Source organism: Linepithema humile, chromosome 1 (assembly GCF_040581485.1).
Source record: "Linepithema humile isolate Giens D197 chromosome 1, Lhum_UNIL_v1.0, whole genome shotgun sequence".
NCBI classification, from domain to species: domain Eukaryota; kingdom Metazoa; phylum Arthropoda; class Insecta; order Hymenoptera; family Formicidae; genus Linepithema; species Linepithema humile.
Window position 1 is genome coordinate 31,739,373 of NC_090128.1, and position 26,149 is coordinate 31,765,521.

At 41.7% G+C, this 26,149-nt stretch overlaps 1 protein-coding gene and 1 long non-coding RNA gene across 4 annotated transcripts in view; one reads left to right on the forward strand and one right to left on the reverse strand.

Annotated features, from left to right (window-relative positions):
* The first annotated feature begins 2,649 nt into the window (after positions 1-2,649).
* Shrm (Shroom) overlaps positions 2,650-26,149 on the forward strand; it is a 152,360-nt gene continuing 128,860 nt past the window's right edge. The window contains exon 1 of one of the 2 annotated variants that reach the window (XM_012375123.2): positions 2,650-3,097. In XM_012375123.2, the coding sequence (XP_012230546.1) occupies positions 2,943-3,097 (155 nt within the window). In that variant the 5' untranslated portion in view covers positions 2,650-2,942. The remainder of the gene's footprint in view (positions 3,098-26,149) is intronic. The other variant, XM_012375114.2, reaches the window with a different exon arrangement.
* On the reverse strand, positions 10,417-13,273 carry LOC105676935 (uncharacterized). Of its 2 annotated transcripts, none has more exons than XR_001101471.2 (5): positions 12,930-13,273; positions 11,888-12,186; positions 11,649-11,795; positions 10,818-10,993; positions 10,417-10,740 (listed from the first exon to the last, which is right to left on the reverse strand). It is a non-coding gene; the product is annotated as an uncharacterized lncRNA (long non-coding RNA). The 2 variants fall into 2 exon arrangements; XR_010888119.1 differs by having other exon boundaries at positions 11,888-12,040; positions 12,930-13,264.

Here is a 26,149-nt window from a genome sequence, read left to right on the forward strand (position 1 = left end):
ATTTCAATCTGCATTTTACGTTACGGAAAGGTGCCATAACACAGCGGAACCGTTTCAGCTACGAACATAACTTGCGATTCGGTACTGTTTGCCACCGCATTGTTGCCATTACGTTATTACCACAGGGCTAGCAATTACGCAGGTGCATCTCGCTGGATCACGTCGAAAAGGAAAACGCGAGCGAGCGCGAGAGCGAAGAGATACGAGCCGACGTAGCTCATCCGCCCAACGAATTATCGTTTCCGGCCCCTCGGTTGATATTATCGTGATGCAAATTGTATATAAACCAGCCGTAACTCTTCCACGTCGTAATACACAAAAGCGCAAAAATCAGATAAAACATACAATGATTGATGTTGCGCTCTCCCGTTCCTCCCGGACACAATCGACCACAATAAATAACAATAATAAATAAGCCCGATGCTTTCGAAATCAATGAATAATCGAAGCAATTAATAAGGAACTGCTCTCTAAGGTTGCCTAAGAAGTGCAAATTGCGTATGTTTCGATAATTAGGTATATGATCAAGTTCCCCGGACACGCATAGGCATGAATGCAAATAGCGTCTAAAAATTCAAACGTTATTAAAATCAAAAAGGTTTAAAAGACGCCTGACAAATGAAATCGTGCTCTTGGCATCTTTTAGGAAGATTCTCGGAATTCTTCAAGTCAAGAAAAGATGTATCTAGGATGTGTCGGAGCAAAATTGTGACCCGAGCATGGCTCGTTACCTGCGTCGTTGTTATTGTCGAGCCGACGTGATTATCGGGTACGTGGAGAGTATAGGAACTCTCGGTGGTATCTGGCGACTACAGCGTCGGGCAAGAGGACCGGAGAGTAAGAAAGCCAACCCGAAGCGACTGGAACCCGAGATCGGTTAGGAGAGCCGGAGAGAAGAGAGAATACCGAGCAGTTTCTCTTGGCGCGCCGCACGGACCCTACGTGCTTTTATTACGTGGCCGTGACTCGATGTCTCGAACGAACTCATAGCCATTACGTTTCTTTTTCTCCTTGCTTTTTTTCATAATACTTCTCGGCTTAACGACGTCTCTCCAAATACGTAAGATGCAATTACTAACGAAATGTACATTTCGGTGCGCCCGAGACACGGCAGTGCTGATTGTCAGTGCGTTTGTTACGTTATTATTAACGCGCTTATGTGCGACGTGAGTGTACTCGCGGCAAATGAACGGTATGCGAATTAAGACCTGCGAGAAGACAAGTCGCGCTATTAATTTCTCCGCCTTTTTCGACGTCACGTTTTAACCGCGCGACTCGATCCTCCACGGATATTGTTAATCAACGTGGTGTGTTTCTCTATCGCCGCCATTATATCGGCGGGATACTCGTAACCTCATTGTTATCGCGAGAAGTGGGAGCGAAGCGGCGAAAGAGGAAGAAAAGGAAGAAGGAAGAAAGCGACTTGAGTTTGGGGGGAGAGTGGGAGGGAGAGGGGCGCCCGCGAACGAAGGCTCGAGAAGAAGAGGAAGAGGGTAGCGTCTCTTCGCAGGTGTCGCTTCAGAGCGCTACCACTGGAGACCACATTTGCTCCTGGTACCGCGTACGCGAACGGTAAACCGGCGCCGGTACTCGACTTCGGCGAGTCGAACCAGTTGCATCACTGCGAACATTCTGTAGCGAGATCCGCGTTTAATTATACGGTAATCGACGGTATATTGCAGTGCCGCGCATAAACTTCAAATGAGAAAAATTATTGTAAAGACTATGAAGAGTCAACACCGAGTTTCCGCTCTTAAACGGCAAGTGATAGACCGGTTGCTCGACTAATTGGAGGCGAGAAATATGCATAAACATCTACCCTGACATTCCCCATTTATTTGAAAACATAGTGAAACGTGTGAACGTTAACAGAAGTTTGTGTATTGCCGTGATGATTTTTCTGCAAATGGTTTCATTAAACAATTTGTGTGGAAAATCTGGAGAAATAGTGATAGACTGCATGCTACAACGACGATATAAAACGTGACTACAAGTACATTATAGACAAGTAATTAAGTGAGAAGTATCTATAAAGATATTGTAGTTTTTAATTATAATTCAGTATTTAGTTCGAAGACTTTTTTGCAAATAAAGCGATAAAAACTTTTTCGTAATAATGAAAATAATGTAAACGGACTAAATGATACTGGATCTGCTTCCGAGTGACATAAACGTGATTTCTATGATCCACGGAAATCAGAAGCGAGGACGCGTCGGAAGGAAGGTGCAGGGTAGCATCGGCCGGTGGTCGTTTGGCCGGAGTCAACCGGTAGGACCAGAGGACCAGTTTGCATGGAGTGTGCGTGTACGCGTATGACGTCGGCCGTTATGTAATCGACGGTTGCGTTGATCACGCTCATAAACAATATAAGGACCGGTTGTTTAACAGATACTCATTTTCCGTATTTACGATAATGCCTTGAGCAAGCGGTTAGCATTTTCCTGGCGCACGCGTTATTCCGTACGGACAGAATGCCATTGAGGGCTGGCGTCCCCGTGTCGGCCGAGACGTAGCGCTATGCCCTTCAACGAGAAGCACCATTAAATGCGTTTAATTGCCGATGAAAAGAGGCTCTTCGATACGGCGCTTTTTCGAGAGGGAAGATGAATTGATTAGCGCTCGCGGTGAAATGGGGAGAGGACATTATCGTGCAGCAGCGATCGGTGTTTTACTTTTTTCGGTGCGACCGGCGTTTAATCGGAAGAGACGATCAGCGGCATCGCGGGAAGCTTAACCGATCCGTTAAAGGTTAAAGGCTGCTACACACCGTCGTGTGACTACCAACAAACGGCTGGCGAATCACGAATGCTTTTTCGCGAGCGGCGATACGCGCGATACCGGACGCGGCGCGATAAATTTCGAGGGGCTGTGAGAATCGTGGTCCGCAACAGAACAATCTGAGCGTAGGCTTCCGACGCGGCTGATCCAGCGTGCGACAGATATGGATGACGGTGTGCAGAACGGCTTGCAGCCGGACCAGCGGTTATCAACCTTCGAGAAGGGAGAAAAACGCGCAAGCTCCCTTGGAAGCGGTGCGTTGCGGTTTATTCGTACGCGTAGCAGTATTCGGCGAGAGCTTAAGCGGCAGTGCCATCGGTAAGAATTTAGAATTTTTCCAATATTGTTAATAGATTGTAGAAAAATAATTGATACATAATATATGGATAACAGTATCAATAATCCATAATATAATTCGTAGTATCGATAGCATAGATAGTATTCATAGCATAGATAGATAATTCATAATACAAATTACAACATAAATCAATTAGTCGATCAATATGCGTGTCCAAATAACATGATAATAATTATATTCAAGAAACATTATCAATTTAACGCACAAGGCTAACGCAGCTCTCATCAAACAGTTAACGGAACTCGAATACGCAAGTCGTTAAACAGTTAGAGAAATCCATTAAGCTCGTTTTTACCATTCTATTCATTCTCTGCGTGCTTAACAGAAAACATTTCATATCATCGTTTTTCTATGTGTATTGTTCTAGCAGGCATTAACTGTCGCGATACTGTTGTTTTCATGACGCAAATAAACGCGTTCGTATCGCATTTACTCTTGGCAGTCAAGTTCTCGTAAACTGTATATGTGAGCGCATGTGCGAGCGGTTAGTTGGAACTGGCTTCGCGTTTCGGTCCTTTTGGGACCAACGCTGGCTGCTGGCTAAAAGGACCGAAGAGAACCGAGCACACGATTCTCCGAGTCCGTAACAGGAATGCTGAATGACTTGCGACTCGTCACGCTGCAAGCAAGTTTGCTGGCGCGCGAAGGTCCGCGTATATAATCTCTGCGACTTTGTCCGATCTTACATCGCATACGAATACGCTAATATCGTCGATATTTCAGTCGTCTGGGCATCTTTATAATTAAACACGCGGGAAACTTCCAATCAAGACCGTTTTTCTCACATATTTTCCTTTGTGTAATCGCAATTGTGCATCACAATTATGTACATATTCAAGTAATGAACAAATAAGTAGGTACTCACCAAATGTTGCAATGTTTATTCCATCCGTCGCAAATGCCGCTTTAGACTGCTTCATATCACTCCATCAGCCTCGAAATTCCACACTTACTTTACGCGCACTACCAAAAATCAACTCGCGACACTTTACTTTCGAAAACTACGGATTTATACATACATATACATTTGCGGTTTTGTCACTCCGCGATACACGAAACACGAAATAAAACAATTTATGCTATAACTGTGAGCTATAAATTAAACAACAGGTAGGAATTGTTCAGATAATTATAAAGATTATAATAGAATTGCAGAAAAGATATAATATACTTTTTTAGCCACTCTACAAGAGAATTTTCGCAAAGCATGTCGTATTTAATAAATTTTTCAATTCTATGATGCCCAGCGAAACAAAGAACCGTCCGCGCCATAAAAATGAGTCGATTATATTAATTGCATATAAGCAACTGAATCAATAATTACAGTCGCACATTTTCGTCGCACCAGCAAACTGCGTACTTGAAACCATATTTTGACAATTTGCTTTTTTGAAAAAAACATGACATAATTAAATATATTAATAAAATAAAATAAAAAATATACTCATGTATATTAAATTTGTATTTTGAATATTATATTTCCAAAATTTATATCTTCAAAATTTTAGTTTTTTTCTATATATAAATTCAATTTTTAATAATTAATATTTCCATTAAATTTTACGTTTAAGAATAATAAATTGTATACATGGCTTGCGTAAAAATAATAATTTTTTGTTGTTGTGAAAATAAGAAGAAAATAATTATATATTTGTAACCCTATTATTTATTTGTAAAAATGCAAATTGCAAGAGAAAATGTAATTGTCAAAGCACGGTCTGTGACGTTATGCAAGTATAATGAATGAATTTACTTACCGGTCGTTGTACCCCAACTAACAATAAGTACGGATGTACCTAAAAAAATTAATATTTTAATTATTAAAAATTATCATGTATTTTAGGTATGATGATTATCATTATTTAATTAATTGATTATTTAATTTTTATTTTAATTAAACCATAATTTGATTAAAACTATATGCAATAAAATGAATAAATAATTCTTCCAAAATTTTTTAAAAATATTTAATAAGTTTTTTAATAAACATTTTAATAGATATTTCCAGACATTTTATATATAATAAGTATAATATTTTATAAATGCAAATTATAATTATATGTGTATGTATATGTTCTAACATTTACGTACATATTTAAGTAATAAATAAATAATTGTACTCACCAGCAGTTTGCAGTTTGCTCCACCCGATTTCCATTTTAGACTGCTCTGTACTCCATCGAAGCAATGAATATCGGAAATCGAAACTTAAACGTTGCAAGCACTATGGAAAAAATAAATGCGTATTTTAGCTATATGAAAATCATGGATTTATGTCACGTTGTACTGTAATACTTACACGGAACGTAAACATGAGATGATTGCCGCAACGTTTATCGCACGACATAAACAACTGTCGGATTATCATTATTTTTCTCGTTTGACAATTGATTCAGTGTGTTGATTCTTGTTCCAAATAAACAAGACGAGCGGCAATTGTTTTGGCGATCAAGCATACGTAATTTTATTCCAAAGAACTAAATTTTCAAATGCTATATTTAATAAAAAGCACACTGCGATTTAATCTTTTGAAAGAATGTAAAAATTATTTTACATGCAAAATTTCTATTTACTGACAATGATAGCCTTTCTAACCACAATTTGACCGCTTGCAGATGATTCATGAATCATTAGTCGAAAACGTCCACGATAAATAATACATTTCGGCAATCGCCCATCATCTTAATTGGCATTCCCGACAAAAATTCGCATTAATTATACACAGATTAATACAGATTAATATAGATAAAATACACGACTAATTATAAAACTAATTTACAGTGCGCGTTTCGCACCGTAGAAACAGTCTAGGTTACTGCAAAAAAAAAACTTCGCGCACACAACATCACAATTACCAACTTTACGCATAACGGCGAGGCGGATCGTATATGTTCACACGGCCTGTTTAACGCAATTAAACCTATGCACACTACTTTCTTAATAGCCTATACAGTTTTTATAACGCATCATTGAATTAAGACTATGTATACTCACATTGCAATCTGTTTTAAATCGCTGTCTGGCCGCTCGACAAAATGCGAACGTACTAATCGCAAACAATACATTCTGACAATCGCCTATTACTTTGATCAGCATTCCTAAAAAAGATTTGCATTTGTTTTGTACTTTTAATACAAATTAATACTGATATGATATGTAATTGAACTGTAGAGCGTTCGTGCATCAAAATCTGTACTTGAAATATAACCTGTTTCAAATAATCGGCGATCCAAACGATCGACGAAATGCTGTCAACCGCACAGCGATAAATAATACATTCCAGTAATTGTTCATTACTTTAATTAGTATTTTTGATAAAAACTTGCACTCATTATACACGGATTAATACAAATTAATATGGATATAAAATTGTAATTACAAGCATTCGCACTCAAAGCGTTCTAAAACTATGCCGGAATATGCGCAGGGTGGCCAATAGATAATGCATACGGCAGCCACGAGATTGCGCGTGTTATACTACTGGCCGCCCTGAATTTTTTCTCGGCGTATTGTCGTGACGTTCGTGACATCGGAACGTAAAGTATAAGTGTTTTGTAATTAAATGTATATTTTATCCGTTCAATTTGTGTCAATCCATACATAATAAGTACAAATTTTAGTCGGGAGTGCCGATTAAAGTGACGGGCAAAATGTATTATTTATTTATGATTAATTGTATTTCATCAATTATTTAGTGACTGGAGTGTGATTGAAGTAGGTTATGTTTACAGTCAGTATTTTGTATTCCGTGTAAGCAACCGTGGCAAATTTGCAAGGAAATTTATGATTTTCGAAAGTAATGTATCGCGTTTATTAACTTTTGATATACATATATCAATTCTTCGATGGAACTATCGGTGGAGTCGATGGACACGGAGCAGTTTAATTGTAAAGACGGAATCTGCAGCGGGTGAAGCATACTGCAATAGCCTCGCTGGTGAGTACAAATATTCATTTATTATTTAAATACGAGCATAATTGATAACACATGTATACACGATTACAATTATATTAATTGGTGACGCAATATTGCTTACGCGTAGCATAATTTACGATCGATAGTACAGCGTAGTAACGATAACGCTGCAGGAAATATCTTACGTTGCTAGTAATGGCGAAAATAGTAACGCTGCCAGAGCATATCAATTTGCAGATAAATATAATCGACGCGTATTATACCCGACAATTCACTCAAGCTTGACTAACGACGTACGCAATTAGATAGTTTGTAAGTTGGCGGTGGGTTTCCACGCGCAATAAGGCTAATCGACCGATTATTATCCGACGTTTAATCAATCGCGTTTGAAAACTGGCAGATGCCTCCGATCAGAAGGTGTTTTGCTCGTACGCGTAGAAAATTCCGAGGGATTTGTTACTTATTACTTGACCCGGCGTTATCGCGCATTGCTGGTGGAAGGTCGGCGAATTCTCCGGGTTATACCGACGGGATACCGTTTGATCGCAAGCGGGAAATGAGCCAAGGCAAACCAGGAAGTAGAAGCAATCTGCAGAATTCGCGGTCCTTGCGGTGCGTGAGAAGACTCCGCGCTATTACTAATAGGCGCTCCGACGGAATCTGAGACACTCGGTAATCTTACGGGCGGACAGGTTCATGATATTCCACTCCGTAACAACGCCACAGTGACTTCGCTTGCATACCGGCGAAGTAATTATCGTTTGCAATTCGAGAAATGATTTCGCGATATTAACATCGAGGAGGATACTAGCTGCGCGAGTGTCTTTAGGCTTTAACGTAATAAAAGTTTATGAATTCTTGAAAATTACAAGTGATAACGATATAATCTCGACAACTTCAACAAGATTAAATACTTTTAATGGTAAAAACTTTGCGATTCGAATGGCGTGTGTGTATATTTATGTATAAAATTCCGGTATTTTCTAGAAAAAGAAATTTGTGACATATATATAATCTTTTGCGAAACTTAACAAGTCAGTTTAACAAACTATTCAATGTCAAGTACGAAATAAAACTCGATATCGTGAGCATCTAATGGAACCGGATGGAATTCTAAGTGATCATAAATTGACGTCACGAGAAGCGTATCAAGTAACCTGTTCGACATCGTCGCAGGGTCACACGGCAGATGAAATTCTCATATTCCGGACGTAATAAAGTGCGCCTCGGTAAGTTACAGGCGACATAAATTCTAGATTAGCTACAGGGGGTAACGGGTCGCGGTACAGTATTAAGAACTCTTTAGCATTCTACTTCTCGCATTGGACCCTTGCATCTGCTTCACCTGCGGGATACCTCTCACGGCGAGGTGGATGACTTCGGTCGTGGAAAGAGGAGCAATGACGTCGCGTTTAAAGCAGACTGGTCTGCAATCGAACGGAAAGAATTATTGTAATATATCCTGTCTTAAAGTCGAGGATCGGCCGAAACGCCCGGCTCGTTCGGGAGGCCCCTGTTGCGCATAATAAGGTGCGGAGGCCCACAGTGTGCCCACTTTGGCCCCGGAGATCCTGCATGGTGCACACGCGTGCACCGCACACACGTACGGACGGGAACACGTCGGGAATCCTCATGGTCCAAACACTTCCGTGTTGTACGACTAATGAATCACCTTCGCTGGCCAAGCCTTTCCACCCTCCTCGGCACTCCCGATCCTCCGCGTTCTCTCCCTACACACGAGCCTTTCGAGGCAGGTTTTCTCTCGCAATCAGGCTCTTCATACTCGAATGTTTATCGGGCGTATTGGAATTCGCGATAAAGTCTGACCTTATCGACACCTCTCGACCGGCTTTCGACCGCTCTACCAGCCCGATTGGCAAATGCCTCTCCGCGCGATTATTAAGCTTATTTGTTCTTTCGATAAAGCTTGCTGACGTCATTTGTGAGGCTCTGTGCCTTCGCGAGATGCAGATCCTGCGTATAGATACACGTACGATAGCGACGAGCAGGCAAGACAATTTTACATGTACGCTGCGCGAGCAGGCACATTCCGCTAGCAATGCATTTGCCCGATTTTAACGAGAAACATATATTCACACTTCTCAAGCGACGCTGTATGCATCGGTGAATTTCACTGCCAATGCGATCTCTCCTTCTCTTATCCTTGTTTATTGTAAAGAGTGTCATGCACTGCTTATGATATTCTGTATCGTCGTATGCGATGAATATATTTGCGCCGTAAAAGCCAGTCGCGTTATCATACTTTTATCAATGCCAGCATTCACACGACCAACTTTGCACTTGCACGTATAATACACGTACGGTTAATTAGTTCTCGCAGTGTCATTAATTAAGAATGAAGGGAACGTGATGCGGAAACCGTTACGTTTGCACTTAAAATAATAATCTTGATAACTTATGACCCATTATATTTATAATATATTTTAATTAGAAAACAACGTATTTATCTATGCAAATCAACTCAGCATTTTTTCCATTTCTATTCATTACAGTTACGGTAACGCTTTCTATAGCTGCGATCAACATTCTGATAAATTATTAAATATAACATTTATGTGTGTAGCATTATTTGAAAATAATAATAATTACACATTATACAATAATTTACTGCAAAATTATTAAAACATTAATATTAAAACAAATAAAAAATTTTAAGAGTTGATAATCTATTAAGCTCGTTAAGTGTCAAGCTTTGCTATACAACTGGAATGGTTAATAATAACGATTAAAATAAACTTGAACCTACAATATTTGTTTAAAATATATGTATAGCTTATAGACGTTAAAGGTTTTGCTCGACAGAATTTACATAATGCGACAATTGAATAGTTGATACGAAGCAGAATAACAGACAAATCCAAACGGGCCAGGACTATAATGCGTAACGATAATGCAGGTTGTCCAGAGCAAATTCGATACTTGTATCTAAATCTCAAATTCCGTGTACGGTTCACTGGAGTCGACCTTACTGCCACGATCTCGAACCATTACTCATAAACATTACGTTCAGGTTCAGGCACCGATATTATCCGATGAAGGTTGATAAGACGTTTAGACGGTTTCTCTCGCGAGCTATTCGTACTGACTTGTATACGTATCCGTACGTATACACCAATACACATTGTGTCAATGATGCAGGCAGTCGATAAGCAAGGATGTGCTTATGAAACTTGGCACCTCGTTATCCATCTTCAAGATCTTGAAAGGCACGAAAAATTCATAAATGGTATGATATTGTCTATCTTGAGCTTATGTAATCAAGTTATAAATCCTCTAAGTCCACACAATCATTTTTCGCGATTCAATGTCAAGTTATAAATATTTAACAATGATAACAATGTGTGAAATATATAATATCATTATTATTATAGAAATATCTAACAATATATTACATCATATAAACAATTAATGATAGCGCGCACATATCGCATTGTTAATTTAACGCTATGAAAAAATTAAAAGTTTAATATGTTACATTAAACTGTTGGAACAATGTTCCGTCTGTGAATCTACGATTACATTTGCGGAAATCATTGGTACGCAGTTATATAGATTTTCTTCATCACAGATGTCTATAGTTATTCTGTACGTAAATTGTCCACAGCCAATGTCGTTTTCCAATGTAATGTGCGATGGAAATATATATGGCTTTAGTTTTCTCGTCATCTACATCAGTAAATTAACCATTAAAAATTATTTGAAATTATTTTAATTGTTTTAATAATTGAGTTTTTGCAACTTACAGCAGGTATAGGACAGTGCATTCCATTCATACTGAAAACTTTTGTAATTTGTAGTTTACGAAAAATATTATCATCTTGATTCGTTGCTTCTTCTTCTAAAATATTACAAAGTGGTGTAGGAATATTCGAAATGAGAAATTCCACTCCATCGAATCTTATCTCGCCATAATTTTTAACTAAATAAAAAATTTTATGTCATCAATATAATACAGGGAATTTTTTAATATATTAGTCAGTGCTGCCAGTCGGGCCGGGTTGCCCCTCCAACGGCTAGGCCGCGCGCATGGTAACCATGGTAACCACAGTAACGTGTTGTGGGTGCAGTTTTGGCACAATCCCAGTGAACAGACAGATATTGGTAAGGTTTTTGGCAGTTTTCCTTACCCTTGCAACAAATGTTGTTATTCTTAATAATTTCTGCCAAATAAAGTATTTCTTTATAATTATACAAGAATGTTTTTTTACAATTATTCTCATCCTATTCCTTTTTTTAAATAATTATTTTTATCCTATCTTATTCTTCATAAATTTAGTCTTCAATCTGTGTTATCAAGAAAATCAAAATTTAGATTTATATTTACTGGGATCCGCACGCTTACAATACGTTACTGGGCATAGCCTGGTTTTTGGAAGGGACTGGAGGGGCAATCCGGCCCGACTGGCAGCACTGATATTAGTTAACGTTTTATAAAATTCATAAAATGCTTCCGATATCAGCTATTTAATTGTCACAAATTCTATTTTCATAATAAACAATAAATTTATTAAACTTTTATTTCTTATTGCTATCTTTACATTTATGTGTAATTTAAAATATTTTTTATTACTCACACGTAAGTTGTCAGCATACATTATCGGTTCCACGATAGTTAAATATACAGTATTATTATTTGATTCTAATATTTCAAAAGAGAAGTAAGGATTTTCATAAATCGTTAAAAATTCATCTATGATTCTGCTGGTATATTTTATGGAAGCCTGTAACACGATTACATCATTTTCTATGTTTTTAAGAAACTTTATCAAAAAGGATTTCTTCCAATTATGAAATATTAAACTGAAATACTTACAATAGGGCGGCGGATGACAATAACAAAGAAGACGGTGAGAAACAACAGCATTTCGTTGCTGTATCTTTGCAGTCAGCGAGAATATCGAGGGAATGCCTCGTGAGCTCGTGCAACACGAATAGACATCGCGCAATAATATTCGTGACTTGCACGCTATAATGTACAATTAGAATTATCATCTTCGACCGCCATTGGTCGGTTGTTGTAAACGGCTCTTATCCTGAGGCGGGAGTCACTTTGAGCGCGTTTCGCAACAATGTCTTGTAATGACTGATAACGTAATTAACTTGCTGCCAGTTCTAGAAATTAATTGGTTCACGTTGTGCTAAATGCCCCGCTGATAAACGCAGCGTTACCTTCGCCGCGAGTGTGCGGTCGACGCGCATTTAAATAATGTGCGCAGATACCTTTTTTTACGCGTATGTTCTATCGTCGTGTACCGTTATCAGTGCCGATCGGATCGCAAGGGACATCGAGAAAGGAATAAATAGCGCATCGTGAAAGGATCTTCACATCGTCTCCCCCGATTACATTTCGGTGATCTTTAAAGAAAAGTGACGAGATCGAATAGCGGGTAAACGAGCTCTCGGTTAAACGGAATCTCGATTAAGCCCGGCACTGTCGACGCGGCCGCATTCGGAACCTTTGAATGTCACTCGAGCGTTACGAGACATCGATTTAAAGCAGCCGGCCGCTTCGGTTTTATCTACTCACGCATTTATTACGCAAAGCAAGCGTTTAACGATCACGGTCGGATTGGGAATAAGCGAGCATGAAATTCGACGATCTGATTGAACCGCCGACGATTGTTGCCCGCGTGACAATCGGATTTTCGACGACGCGCACATAGAACACACCGAACGAAACGAATATTCTAATACCTTCGTCTCCTATTACGTCGTACTTAGGGCGCAAGGTACAATTTCACAGGCAATTCGCCACGGAGGAGGTATCTCGCAAACCGATAATGGCTCTCGAGGAGGTTTCAAGTTCAGTAGAGTATCCCCTCATGACGGGCAATGTCGGATAAAGATCTAAGTACCTGCATAGCTGTATATACGGCACGCTGAGGAAGATCCTTAAATACTACCAAGGTAACGAAGGTAAAGGTTTCTCGTGACGTCCGCTTCGGTTGGAGCCGTCAGGGGTCAGTGAGCGCTCCGGTCGGCAAACCCAGGTCTGAATTCTCGATCGTTTTCTTCTCCTTCCTTCTGTTCCTTTTTTCGTCTCCGCCGTGCTTCTTTTATTCCCAGGGGAGAGGAAGAGCCGCGGTATACTCCGGACGAATATCCCACTCTGATAAGCTCCGCGATGCGATTTATAGCTTAGCCTCGGGACAGAATATCTCTCTCTTTCTCTCTCTCTCTCTCTCTCTCTCCCCTCCCCCTTTCTATTCCTCATCTCTTTCTCTCTCCTTCGAAGTGGAAACTATTAAGCACGGTCAACCGCGGCGCCACGGTTGGAAGTTAAGCGGTGGAGAGGATGAGGCGCGATTCGTCTTGATCTCGTACTCTCGGAAAGCACAAGTGGGAGTTATAAATTGCACGAACGAGCGTGCAAGTCGCTGACGTAACACCAATCCCTGGACTGATGTGGCGAATCCTGCGGTATATCGCGCGGCTATAGTCTCGGGCCCCTCGACAGGACAGTTCCCAACGTCCTCGATTTTATTGCGTGGGATTGATTGGGCAGCCCGGCGTGGAGAGGTATACAGAGATTTTTACTTTCTTTGCCGCTTGAAACGTTTAAATTAGTCGGAGATGAAATAAGTCAGATTTAATCCTCGTCTATCCGCGTGTGGGAGGCAAATGAGCCAATCTTAAGTACACTTTATATATTCCCTTGTCTGAATAATCTTCTCGCATGGCTTTTTCAATTCACCCGTGTACATCTTCTTAATTTATTGTGGGCATCCGCTCAATCTTTTTATCATCTTAAACACTTTTTAATTTTCTGCAAGAATCGAAAAACAGAAATTAAAAATTCAAAAGTAATCTAATTCTTTTTCTCATTATAACTATTCATAAATATTGTACATATATTATTTTTACATTATGTTAATATTCCTAATGATCTTGAGAGAAATGCAACTTTCGATGTTCGGCTAAGTGTCTGCTCCGGGATATCTTCAACAGTGAAATCAGAAGGAGGTATCGATCATTACAAAGCGCATAATATAATTGATCGCAGGTGTGGGTGTATTTTTTTCAACCAAACCCGCAGGTGTTATTGGCTGCACTTACGTAAGGGCCGTCGGCAAATTGTCTAACAGAAATAAGGCAGGACGCGCTCGAACTCGAGTATTATGCCGTAGAACAAATTGCAGACGCATTCAGAAACTTTCTAACGCCCGCCTACCTAAACATCGTCTTCGCGGTCTCATCCGCATCTGCGCCGCGTGTCCAATTCACATGGACCGTGGCATGAGTTCAACGTCGTGGCCCGTAAAGTCGCGTACATTTCTCCTCGTCCTTTCTTCTTCCCCAGCGGGTACCGGACGTTGCAAGAACCAACCGTAGCACGACGCTACCGTGTGCCAGCTTCGTGTGTAGCAATGCACAGAATGCGAAAGTGAAATTGTATATGGGATTAGCTAACAAAGAGCTGCAGCCGCTTTAGAGACTTGCGATCCGAGACACGTTGCTTCGAGAGGTACGCGCGATTCCACCTCTAATCGGGGGAGGGAGCGGCTTGTCGCGGAGTCACCGCAATCGCCTACGCAGTTTTACAGCGCGACAGGTCTTGACGAATCGCTACTACTCCATTCTCCGACTCCCTTTTCAGCTGGAGCTAATAACTCAGCGCCGATAATCGTTGCATTAGACTTGCCCGGTTCGACCCGACCTCGTGAACTTTGCTCCACCCATACCACTCGGTACAACTCGTGCAAACCAACTCGTGTAAAAGGATCTTACCTTTGTATCTCCTTTTTCCCCTTCTCTTCCTGCACCGTCGCCTCCACCTCGTTCTCCTTCATCTCCATCGGCTTCTATCGGCGCGATCTCACGGGAAATAGAGAGGGGGGGGGGGAGGGAGGGAGAAAGAAAGAGAACAGCGCTCGATTATATTCCGCTGGGACTGAACTTAAGTTCGTCTCGACTGATAGTACTCGTATCATGAAATATTTCGTTCAATACTAAAAATACGCAGGCCGGCAAAGCTAATCAAACCCCCCAATGAGCATTGTGCATCTGATATAAATGTATCGTAACGAGTTACATTCGAGAAAAGGCAGTGGCGCCTTAAATCATGTTATATCATAGCCAATTACGAAGTGAATCATGGGATCGAACGAACTTTCGAGACGTGTGCGCCTCGCGGCGATAATCCTTAAAATGTTCAATCCATGCAGCACATTGTGCTGGAGCGGATTACGGCGGCTTAATTAAGCTATTATCCTGTTATTGCGGTCTTGCCATTGCAAATAAATGAGATAATGGCGCGTTATGAGAGGCAACAAATATCAGGAGGCAAAAAAGAAACTGTATCCTCTCGTGTACGCTCTGTTACGGCGATTTGCCACTTCGACGAAGGATAGCGCACGCTATTACATTTCCGGCTTGATCTTCGACTGAACAATTATAGGATTTCCACTTAAACAAATGACCGCCTCTCTCACAATCTAAAATCGCCCTTATCGGACCTTATCGTTTCATGCTTTTCTTTTTAACGCGCATTTCTCGTTTATTTGCCTTTCAATATATATTTTCAACGTACATTCGTGCGTTGCCCGATATCGCATGCAAACGTCAGTTTAGTGCAATAGCGAAGTACGAGTATGTGTATCATTATTCCATGCAGTATGTTTATTTGATCACGGAGTTTCACTTCCTGGTCACGGTCTCGTCTTCTTTAATATCTCTCCCGCTAAAATCGGCCGCTTCCTGTCATTTTTAAGTAGATGCGCGTTCACGATGTATCCCGAATCGTTGAAATCTCCGGCGATGAGCTCGCGATCGCATTCCATCGTTTTACTTTCACACGTATTTCTCAGCACCGCGCGCGAGATGCATGTTATGAGACAGTTTCGCGCCGTAGAGAGTCAGAGAAGAATCGCACGACGGATTGACTTTTCAGGCGCGAAGTTTTGCGCAGCGCTTCTACACCGTAATTTCACCGCTACGGTCGTGTCGCGCCACCCGACGTTTTAGCCGACACCGAATCTGGCGCTTCCTGAATCGTGTTTGCCGCATCTATGCGAAATCACGACCGAGTTCGAGTTATTGCGGCAAGATAGCGCCGGGCGTGAGTCCCCGTGTTCCTTTACGTCTCGCTTGTCATACACTTAATCAACCTGCCACTGCCAGGTCGAAATCCGCGAGAGAACCGCGAAGTAACACACTCACATCTTAGACTCTAAGCGCTAGTGACCTGGATGCGAGAGGCTTTGTAATGAATATTTTATAAGGAACAAGAACTAGTCCCCCTCTCTCGCACGGGAGTAGCTTAGCACGAAGTCCCTTTATTTGCGATTTCAATTTGCTCGCTCTGCTAGAATGGAGTCGTAGTTGTTTCTCTCTTGTGTTACTTGTATAATTTACATCTAAACCTAAGTCGCTATCCTCGGATTTTCTAAATATACATTAGGAAATGAAAACTTTATGATATTTCTTTGAAAAAAAGGTTTAACGATTTATATTAAAATTATCTGAGAGAAAGATACAGCCAAAATGGCAAAATAAAGAATCGTATGCAAGAAATTTCGCGATAAAATCTTTGCCATTGATTTTATGATATTTATTATTTTACGATAAATAGCTATTGCAATTAACTATCGTTATCTGTCGTTGATTGATGAATCGAAATAGCGTTCTCTTTGCGCATTGTAAAAGAAGCAAGTTTTCACAAATACAAACGTACGTTATTAAACATTACCCTAGCGCATATCGCGTAAGGGCAAGATAAGCATCGTACACTCGAGTCACGAAGACGTTCCGCCGAGAGAAAGAGAGTCTACTCCCCCGTAGCAGCTGTACGAAGGGCTTATCTTTCCGCGAGGCTCGATCGGAAGGGCTGTGTTATATCCAGTAAGCGAGGCTTAAACGTCAAATTGTACGCCCGGTGGAGCGATCACGGTGGAGATATCTCCACCTCGTCGTAGACCGCCTGAAGTCTCAATTCCTCGTCGTAAGGCCCCGTCGACGTGGCCGTACACGCGTTCCCGAGGCCCCCTCGCGATGTATATACCGCCGTATGTGCTCGACGAGTACGATTGGTACGTATTTCACGGTTTACGGCGGGATCATTTCAATCGAACATTATCGAGCCGGAGAAACCATAACGAGCCCACGTAGAGTTGCCCACGGTTAGCCCGGAGCAACGTGACTAGCAATCAGCAATAGCCAAGAGTTGCGCGCGCGCGCGGGGGGGGGGGATCTGTGATCGTGTGTGTATAATGTATATACATACGTACATCTTTTATGTATAAACATTCATACACACGTTTACATTATGTGCTCGGACGGTAAACTACAGCGCCATAAGACACATATGTTTATATTATAGTCCGGTGTGCGTTGTTTTTGCCTCCCTTAGACTTAACGTACACGCAGATTGTATAGACTGTCGTTGTAACTACTTGTCTCGCTATGTATGCATGCATATTTCCCGCTTACATTCATTCCTTTGAATGAGAACAACTAATGTTATTTTGCCATTTAGAGATGAGCTAGATTAGAGAAAGAGGAATGCCTGTCCTATATTTGTAGATATTTGTAGATATTCTTTTTGCTGCTTCCAAATTATGGCCTGACCTCGTTTGCTTGTTCTGTTCTGTGATACTAACACATACATAAGCATTATACTACGATTATCCTTGCGTTACCATTATCGTTGGATCTAGCAGCAATTTTGATATGTGTTTTTATCGAACAGTACAATGTAATGATATATTATATACGAGATACAGATACGGTAGAAAATCAAACAGAAATCGATTATTTTAAGAGAATTATTTTTTCTATTTGAAAATGCTTTTCATGGGCTTTTTTCAAATATCCGAGATTTATGAAATTTAGTTAATTTAAATTGTTAAAATTATATTGTAACATTTGGGATACCGTTTGTTTTAAAGCGTTCTACGCCGATTTAATTTTACGTAACTTTCCAGTTATGTCGCGAAATTTATTATTGTATATGTTTACAGGGCACGTTATATAAAATTATAATTATACAAATGATGAAAAAGGAGGCATAATATATAAAATGTATTGGTTTAGAAAGTTCAGCGGACCACCAGTGAACCAGTCGGTACAAAACGTGTTAATATTACTTTGGGATCACGCGTGATCATCTATTTGATACGAAAAATAAAGAAAAATATTTTCCAGTACTCATTAAATAATGCAGTTTATGTCTCGCATAAAATTACCGAGATATTTCGATTTTGTAGAATATTGTTACGACGGTTCATTTACTATGCAATTTTTGCCCGTCGACGTAATCTCATACCGTCGCGAGCGAACTTTGTTCGTTTCCCCCGACGATGAACCCCATTCTATGTGCAAGATTGTCGCAACCTCTGGCGCATAAGGATCATAATGTTGGGGAGGCTCGCAAGCCGGTTTTCGAAACGTCACGTACCTATAATCTCGCCGGCTTTGTACGCCCGTCGCGCGCGTATCGTTCAAAAGTATTCGCGCGCGAAAGATCGGAAGCGTTAAGTTCGTGCTTTATACTAGTGCGACCTCGACTGTGTAATTACAGGACGCGGCGATAAGCGGGGCCCTCAGATTCATAGTTTGACAGTAAATGTATGCACGCCCACTTTGCCCCATCTCGCGTGCCCCTCCTACTACCGAGCGATGTAAAAACTCGCGCCGCAATGCATAAAGTTCGCAAGCGCCAAGTTGTTAAGGAGGAGGAGCACCGTAGACCGAGCGCGTACTCTCGCGATGATCCGCACGGGCCGTGCTAAATTGTAGTTCTCTTATTTACATTTGCACTAATTGCACGTTGCCGTATGGCGGTGACGCTCTCTCGCCGTGACTTTTGTCCTCGCGGGCGCGTCCATAAATTATCGTGCGGTCTCATGACGGGTCCCACCAGTGCGACTGACCCCAGCGTGACATAGGATCGAGCGTGCGAGAAATCTGAACTTATAAGTGTTACGTAGGCATTGTTTTCTTATTTCTTGCAGGATATATTAGGATGTATGATAAAGTGCCTTCTTTCGACAGTAAATTTCTAAATAAATATGAAATTTAATTAATCGATATTTTTCTACGCACAATTGTTTTCTCTCTTTAATTTACAACGTAATTTTTACGTTGTATAATTATCTAAGTTTAAAGAAAAGTTGACTGAAAAATGAGTTTTTTTTTATCTTTGTGTCTTTAAATTTGATTCAATGGAATTTTTTAACTTTTAATGCTTTACAAATGAAAAAAAAATATTAAGGTGAAATCGTTCTTATTCTTTTTACTGACTTCCAGTAAATGTGGATAAAAAAAATGCGCAACTTGTGAGACATCCCGTCTGTCTGCTTACCGCCGGCTAAGAACGATTTGTCTCTCGAAACCCACTATTTCCTCGATTTATGGTACTACAGATGACATCTGGGTTCTCAAGATCACGAAGAAAATAGGTCTAGTCCTAAGATATTTTATTATCTTCTTGCGACATCTTAGAGTCACTATCTTCATATTCTAATAGGACCTTTGGAAGTCCCGAAGGAATCCAAACTAGTCAGTCCGGCGATAAACTCGGTTCTTCCTGCTATAGATCCCGTCGTCCGATCTTTCGTTACGCGGCTGATATACGCGATCGCGCCGAAGCATTCCAGCCCGTTCTTCCTTTCACCCTTCTATCGTTCCGGTAGAAGGACTCTGGATCTCTCGGCGTCAAGCGTCGTGGCTAGACGACCGTTCTTCGCTAATGTGCAAAATAAAGGTCTTAACCCGCAATTTAGCGAGCGCGAGCACGTGGTGAACCCGGCGCGCCATGGGCACCTACATGTATTACGCGGTGAATATGTATAATGAGGTAAGAGAAAGGAGAGTGAAGGGAGAAGGGACGAGAGTGCGGATGGAGGAAACGGGGAGAAGAAGTAGAAGAAGAAGGAAGGCAGACAATACTTGCCAAGGACAGGCGGTATTCAAATGCGATCGTCGCTGCTGCCGCTGCCTGCACGGCGAAACATTTTTGTAGACTACCATGGCTGCAGGACAACCGTCATTTTTTCCGCCTTCGTAGGCGCGCGAGTTCCCTTTCTGCATTAGCCTTCCTCCTTCTTGCACCGCCGCCTCTTTCGTTCTCGTTTCGTTGCCGCCGCCGCCGCCGCCGCCTCCTTGAACATCGGACCGACTTTTGCGCATAAAAAGGGTCACTCTATGGCCGTATATCACCGAGGTTTATTACTCATTGTTATAAAATATAGTAGCAGAGTGACACGCGGCAAATTCTCGTGACAGGCATCTCGCTCGATCCTTAAATGAGATTCGCGGTTCGCGCTTATACTGCGGGCACAAAACCGCAAACGATGGACTGAACGATTATTTCGAATGTTACGACGTTTTAAAGACGTATCTCGTGTACTTTATCGTCAGCGTGAAAATGCCTTCTAACGATCCGCGCCCATCCATCATGGAATTCAGGAATCTTTAGTGCGACTTTATGACTAATGATTCAAAAAAATGGATGATTAATCATGACTAATGAGACGTCGCCGGGAAATAATTATTATTAGCCCCTTTAAATCGTCACTCCTCTTGATTGCGAGACGTATCGGGGACTTTGTTGTAATTATACAAGCAATAAGAGTTTATCTTCTCCTCGAAACTCTTCGTTTTACCAAACCGGTCTGCGAGATTCCTCGCCTCGCTTACTCCGCGAGCAATGCATGTGGCATTTTGCTCAAAGCGCTGCCCTCGTAATGTAGATCCATGCCGCCTGACTTTTTTTTTCGTCTTCCGAAGGGAAATAAGTGGCCCTTCGTAAGTATATTACGATCGACAAATGGAAGCAACTTATTTAACGTTCTTAGGATGCTCGCAAATCCTGCGCGACTGTACAAAGCGAAAGGCTAGACGGCCGATACACCGACGCCACTAGTTACTCACTACGCAAACCTGCCTTATAATCAATTTCGAGATTTATATTAGATCCACTCGGGGCAAAATTATATCTCCACCGATTATCCGTACCTGTCCATAAATAACCGGCGGCGACCTTAAGACGTCGCCGTAGCTTTACGTGACACGGCCTCGCTTTTCATGCCAAGTGTATTGATCCATCGGTGAATCAGATCGGTTTTCTCGCATGATCCACGATCGAGTGTGATCGGCAGGCCGTTCACATTCCACCGAAACGATCCAGTCGATCGGAGATATCCGGTGCCTTGTTGGGATCATTAGTGTGAGATCGTGTGACGTAACGAGCCAATCAGTGTCTCGACCGTTGGAGTAATGATCGTGTAGCGAGAGGTATTAGCATCGCGAACGGACGGGCAATACCGTTAAACAAAACCTTGCCTGGTGACCTTTGTCCGGAAGAATCGCAGGGGACTCGGCCGATGACGAGGACGATCTTGTCGAGTCGCACAGCCGCCTTCCATCCAGATCGCACGCGTTTTTTGCGGTCGCGCGCGGTATGTTCCTCCGTCTAAGCAAAGGCACGGACTGGAGAACAACGGGTCGCTATAAAACCAGCCTGGTGACCTTTGGCTTGACGGACGTAAGAAACGTAGGTATGGTAGTGAACTGAGCGCAATCATCGCAATCCTGCGTAGTTCTTCAAAGTGGTTTTCGAATCTAGAAGAGACGGACGATAAAGAAACGAATGTTACTGGTGAGACGTGATTCTTCTCAAACGACAGGATAACTACATGTTTGAAGTTTCAAGGATATGCTCCCCTTTTAGAAACATTCTCAGATAATCTTTTTAATTCTGAAATCTATCTTTTATATTTATAGAAAGATCTATGGCTATGAAATTAAATGTCTTTCTCTAAAATTATATTATAATCCATTTTAAATAAAAATATTCTACTAATTACATTCAATGGTTTTTCGTGTAATTTTTCTTACATTTTTATAGTTTTAATAATCAATTTTAGAGTAGTCAATTTTATATCATCAAAGTAAATTTGAATTACATTGTACGGTCAAATAATCTACAACCTTGTAAGAACATTGATCTATAATTTTATAAAGAAATGTAATGATCCTTTTTTAGACAGTGGATAACTCTTTCGCAAACTCATAGTGCTGTCTGCGTCTTATATGTGTTGCGTCGTGTATTTCACATGCTGTGCATTAGTCGAGCACGTCAAATGTAAAAAAACTTGAACGGGAAAGAAAAACACATTTTCGTAGAGTCAGGTTTGATTAATTGCCGCAGAAGCGCAATAATGGTTTGTACGTAACATACCGCCAGGTGAGGACTTAAACCTATTAACGTACGTAATTCCATTACGAATTCCCAGCTTAGTGAATACACGTACCGCAGCCATGCGGTGACCGGTGGGCGGTAATGGGTTAATAACGTCGATTCTTGGCTGTCCCCGGCGAGCGAATTGGCCACACGCGCGAGCAACGTGACGCCGAGGTATCGTAGTGATGGTGTACCGTTCGACGACATTGTGTTTGAATAAACGCTTCTATATACAACAATAAAATACGACTATCGCGCGAGACAGTCTGGCAGGACCCTCCGGAGATAATCAGCGGAGAAACATCGGAATCGTTCCCTAGCTAGCGACAGTTTGTGACCCGTGTCCCGCCGTAATTACGATTCCGAGGAGTACTTTATTACCGTCTGACATTCCGTCGTGCTTAAAACCGTCGTTTCACCGTACGGTGGCTGTCACAACAGGCACGACATTAGTAACGCTGATATGGCCGCAACTCCACCTCGAGATAAGAGATCTTTCATTCTCCTTCTTGTCTTTCTTCTTCCATCTTTGGTTATGCCTTCAAACGCTGCGAGTAAGCACCGCGGTAAGCATGCGCACGCACAAATCTATAGCATAGCCCGTATTGTGAAAGCCAAGTCATCAAGGTGTGCGCGTCGATCACGATTGACGAGAGTTCGATGCGATAGGAAGTATCTCGTAATTTCGTGTCAAAAAATGACACGCTGTACAACGAGATCGTTATCCCGCGTATACACCAACATGTCTACAGGTGCTTGCCCTTCCACGATACCTTCCAGCGGCAGGCTCAAAGACGCCGACGTCGATTCTCGGATCGCGGGTGAATTTAGCCAAACAGGTACGTCGGACGTATAATATGCGTATTATGCTCTGAAAGCACGAGCGAGCGGCTTGTGTATTTGAGCACCCTCGTCCGCTGGCGCGGGGAGATCGGCAAGAAGCGATGCGCGGCGTTTGCCCGGGGCTCGTTGTCTCGAAGGACCTTTGACTCCGGGACAAGAATGACGATCAATATTGACGAGGAACGGGGATTTTCGCTATCGCTTCGCCGAAACCAGCCGGCCGACGCGTTTCGGAACTCGGTAAAAGAGGCGCCGACTTCCGTCGGAAGGCTCGCGCTGGAAGAAACTGGTGACGTTAATGGATATAAGGATGATTCAGTTCGATGTAGTGTAAAAGTGCGTCTGGACGCTTGTAAGGATGTTAATCCTTTGTACTCAGGGGCAGCAGCGCAGCGTCGATGTAAGCATTCCGCTCATCTAAATGTTAATCCTATATACTGCAACGTTCATCTGCAAGTACTGCAGCATCATCTCGCAGTAATCAATATATACCTTCTCTGTTAAGATAGAGGCGATAACTCATAGATATTTTAATGAGCAATCTCCAGAAATATACAATTTTTCTGGATGTGTTTTTTTTTTCAATTATGTAGCTTCTTTGTATAATCGGAACTTTAATTTGCGATTGTACGCGTCGGCAAATCTCGGAAGATCATAAAGAAGAACGTAACTTAAAATATTAGTATTCTACGTTATTACAATATGAAATGAGAAACTCATGAAAATTAATTTCAACGGAGTTGATATATTTTATATTATTAAATCAAAACGTGCGACGAACATCATTTTTTTCGCATTGCAAATTCTTACATTACAGTTATATATATATAGTCTCACAAGAAAACACTAATAGTCTGCAATGTATACAACGTCTCTCTCTACTGTGCGTGGGATAACTAATTACCGCGCGATAAATTATTCATTCACTATCTTAAAGAAGACACGAGTACCATCAGTTCCCAAAGAATAGGACGCGAATCTCTTTGCGAGAAAGAGAGAGAGAGGGAGACACAGAGCAAGTGAATGCGAAGCAATAGTTAGAATAGAAATACAGGAAAGACAAGTGTTTGTACCGATGAAGAAACAGAGAAGGGAAAGCCGGTGGAAGGAGGAAGGCGTAGGAGAAAAAGAAACGGAACAGCGGCGAAGCGAAGAGAAAGGGCGACCACGGCAGGCACGGAAAATAAAAAGAAAACGAGACTCGCGAAACGAGACGCACAAAACCTGAAGAACTGGCGAGCGAAGAGTAAGAGAGAAGAGAATCAGCCCAAGTTCAGGTCATCCAAGCACGAAAAGATGTAGGGTGAATGTTTGCAAGATGCTCCATGAAATCGACCGTTTTTACTTGACCTGTATCGTTATTTTTAACTTCCTGTGAAGTATTCTCTTTATTTATGCGCGTGTTTAACTGATCATATACAATATTATACACATATTTCTTTAGTTTGTCCAGAGAAAATTTCATATTCTTTTTTTCTTACTAAATTATTAAAATATAAATTATTTTTTATAATTACTTGTGCTGTTTAGTAAACATATTTATGCATTTAATGCGAAATGAAGCGTAATACTGTCCAATATAATGCTGTTTTTTGCTTAAGCGAGAAAATGTGAGGTGTTTTTATTCGATTTGGGAGTGCAACCGGTTACCACCAAAAGTGCGATCTCTAAAGAGGTCGTTGATTGGCCGAGAAGTTCCACGATTGCTCCGTGATAATGCGTTTGCTTTCGGGCCCGGGCGCGGCTCACGAAGCGGTAGGCAAAAACGAGCATCGGAAGAAAAAAACCCGAAGAGATAACAGCGTGCGGGGTGAGCGGGTACCCGAGCGGCCGGAGGGGGCGGCAAAACCGGAATTTCATACAGTGGCGTAACACGCCGAGTAATACGTCGAGAATCACGAAACTGCATCGAGACTGCTACTCGGCTTCCCCTATCGACCTCCTTCCCCTCTTAAATGTTGGTCTCGAGATCTCGTTGCCCGATTAGACATTCGACAAGGTAGACTATGCTCTTATCAGGAAGCTCAAACTCGTTCTTTGCCGATCAATTAAGTAACCTGCGTTACGCGGCTAATTAATTTCGCTGCAATTAATTAGGCTCGTCTCGGCGAATCGCAAAGCGCGCTAGCTCGTATTGAGTCTTTAGGCGTCCCCTTCTCCCGATTAAATATAAACTGCGCGCGTATGGCATTGATTTAAATTGTAACGTCGGTCGTTAATTCGATGTATATCGTTTGCAATGCCGACTGTGCATCGCGATAAAATTTGTTGGTTTAGCGCGTCGATATAAGCGGCCTATCGCGGCTCCTAATGAATGCGCACCACGAGCTTGCGAAGTAGGAATTAATTGACATTGAGAAAGCGCCGGTACGCCGCGGAGCACGGGATTATCGATAAAGAAGAACTCTCGGATCCAACCACACGATGAGTCGCGGAGGTACCATGTGGTGGCGGCTTCTACTGGCAGTGGCCAGAGGTATTGATGACCTTGCCAAGGTTACCGCATCCTAACTACTACCGGCCCTTCCTCCGTTCACCAACTGTCTCTGTCTTCCACATGGCCCTTATTGCTATAAAGCACTCGCCCTGATTCCCCGAAGGCGTGTGCCATTCATTCGCCACTCTTTCGTCCTCTGGCTTCATATTTCTCCCCTTTAAACCTCCTTTCCTCTCTTCAACTACGCGTCTTTTTAGTTTTTGCTTCGTTACATGCATGGCCTTTTTTTATCGATCTGCTCGGGATGCTAAAATCGAAACCGCTGAACCGAGGCCGTCATGGCGCGCCTATTGTACCACGCTCTCCTTGAAAACACAATTGTATTTGCCTCATTTCTTCGTTTCCTTTTTCCATCGAAATATTGTATTCTATTACCTTTTTTTTGTAATACGTGCCGCGGTTCTTATCGTTGTTGCTGCATAACATTGCGCGCTGCAATTTTCCAACCTTACACATTTGAAAAACAACGTGGGAAGAGAGGGCTGATGTTTGCTGAAGAAAGTGATCGACTGTAATTTAATCGTAGCTAACGCAGTTTTGTCCTTTCTTTT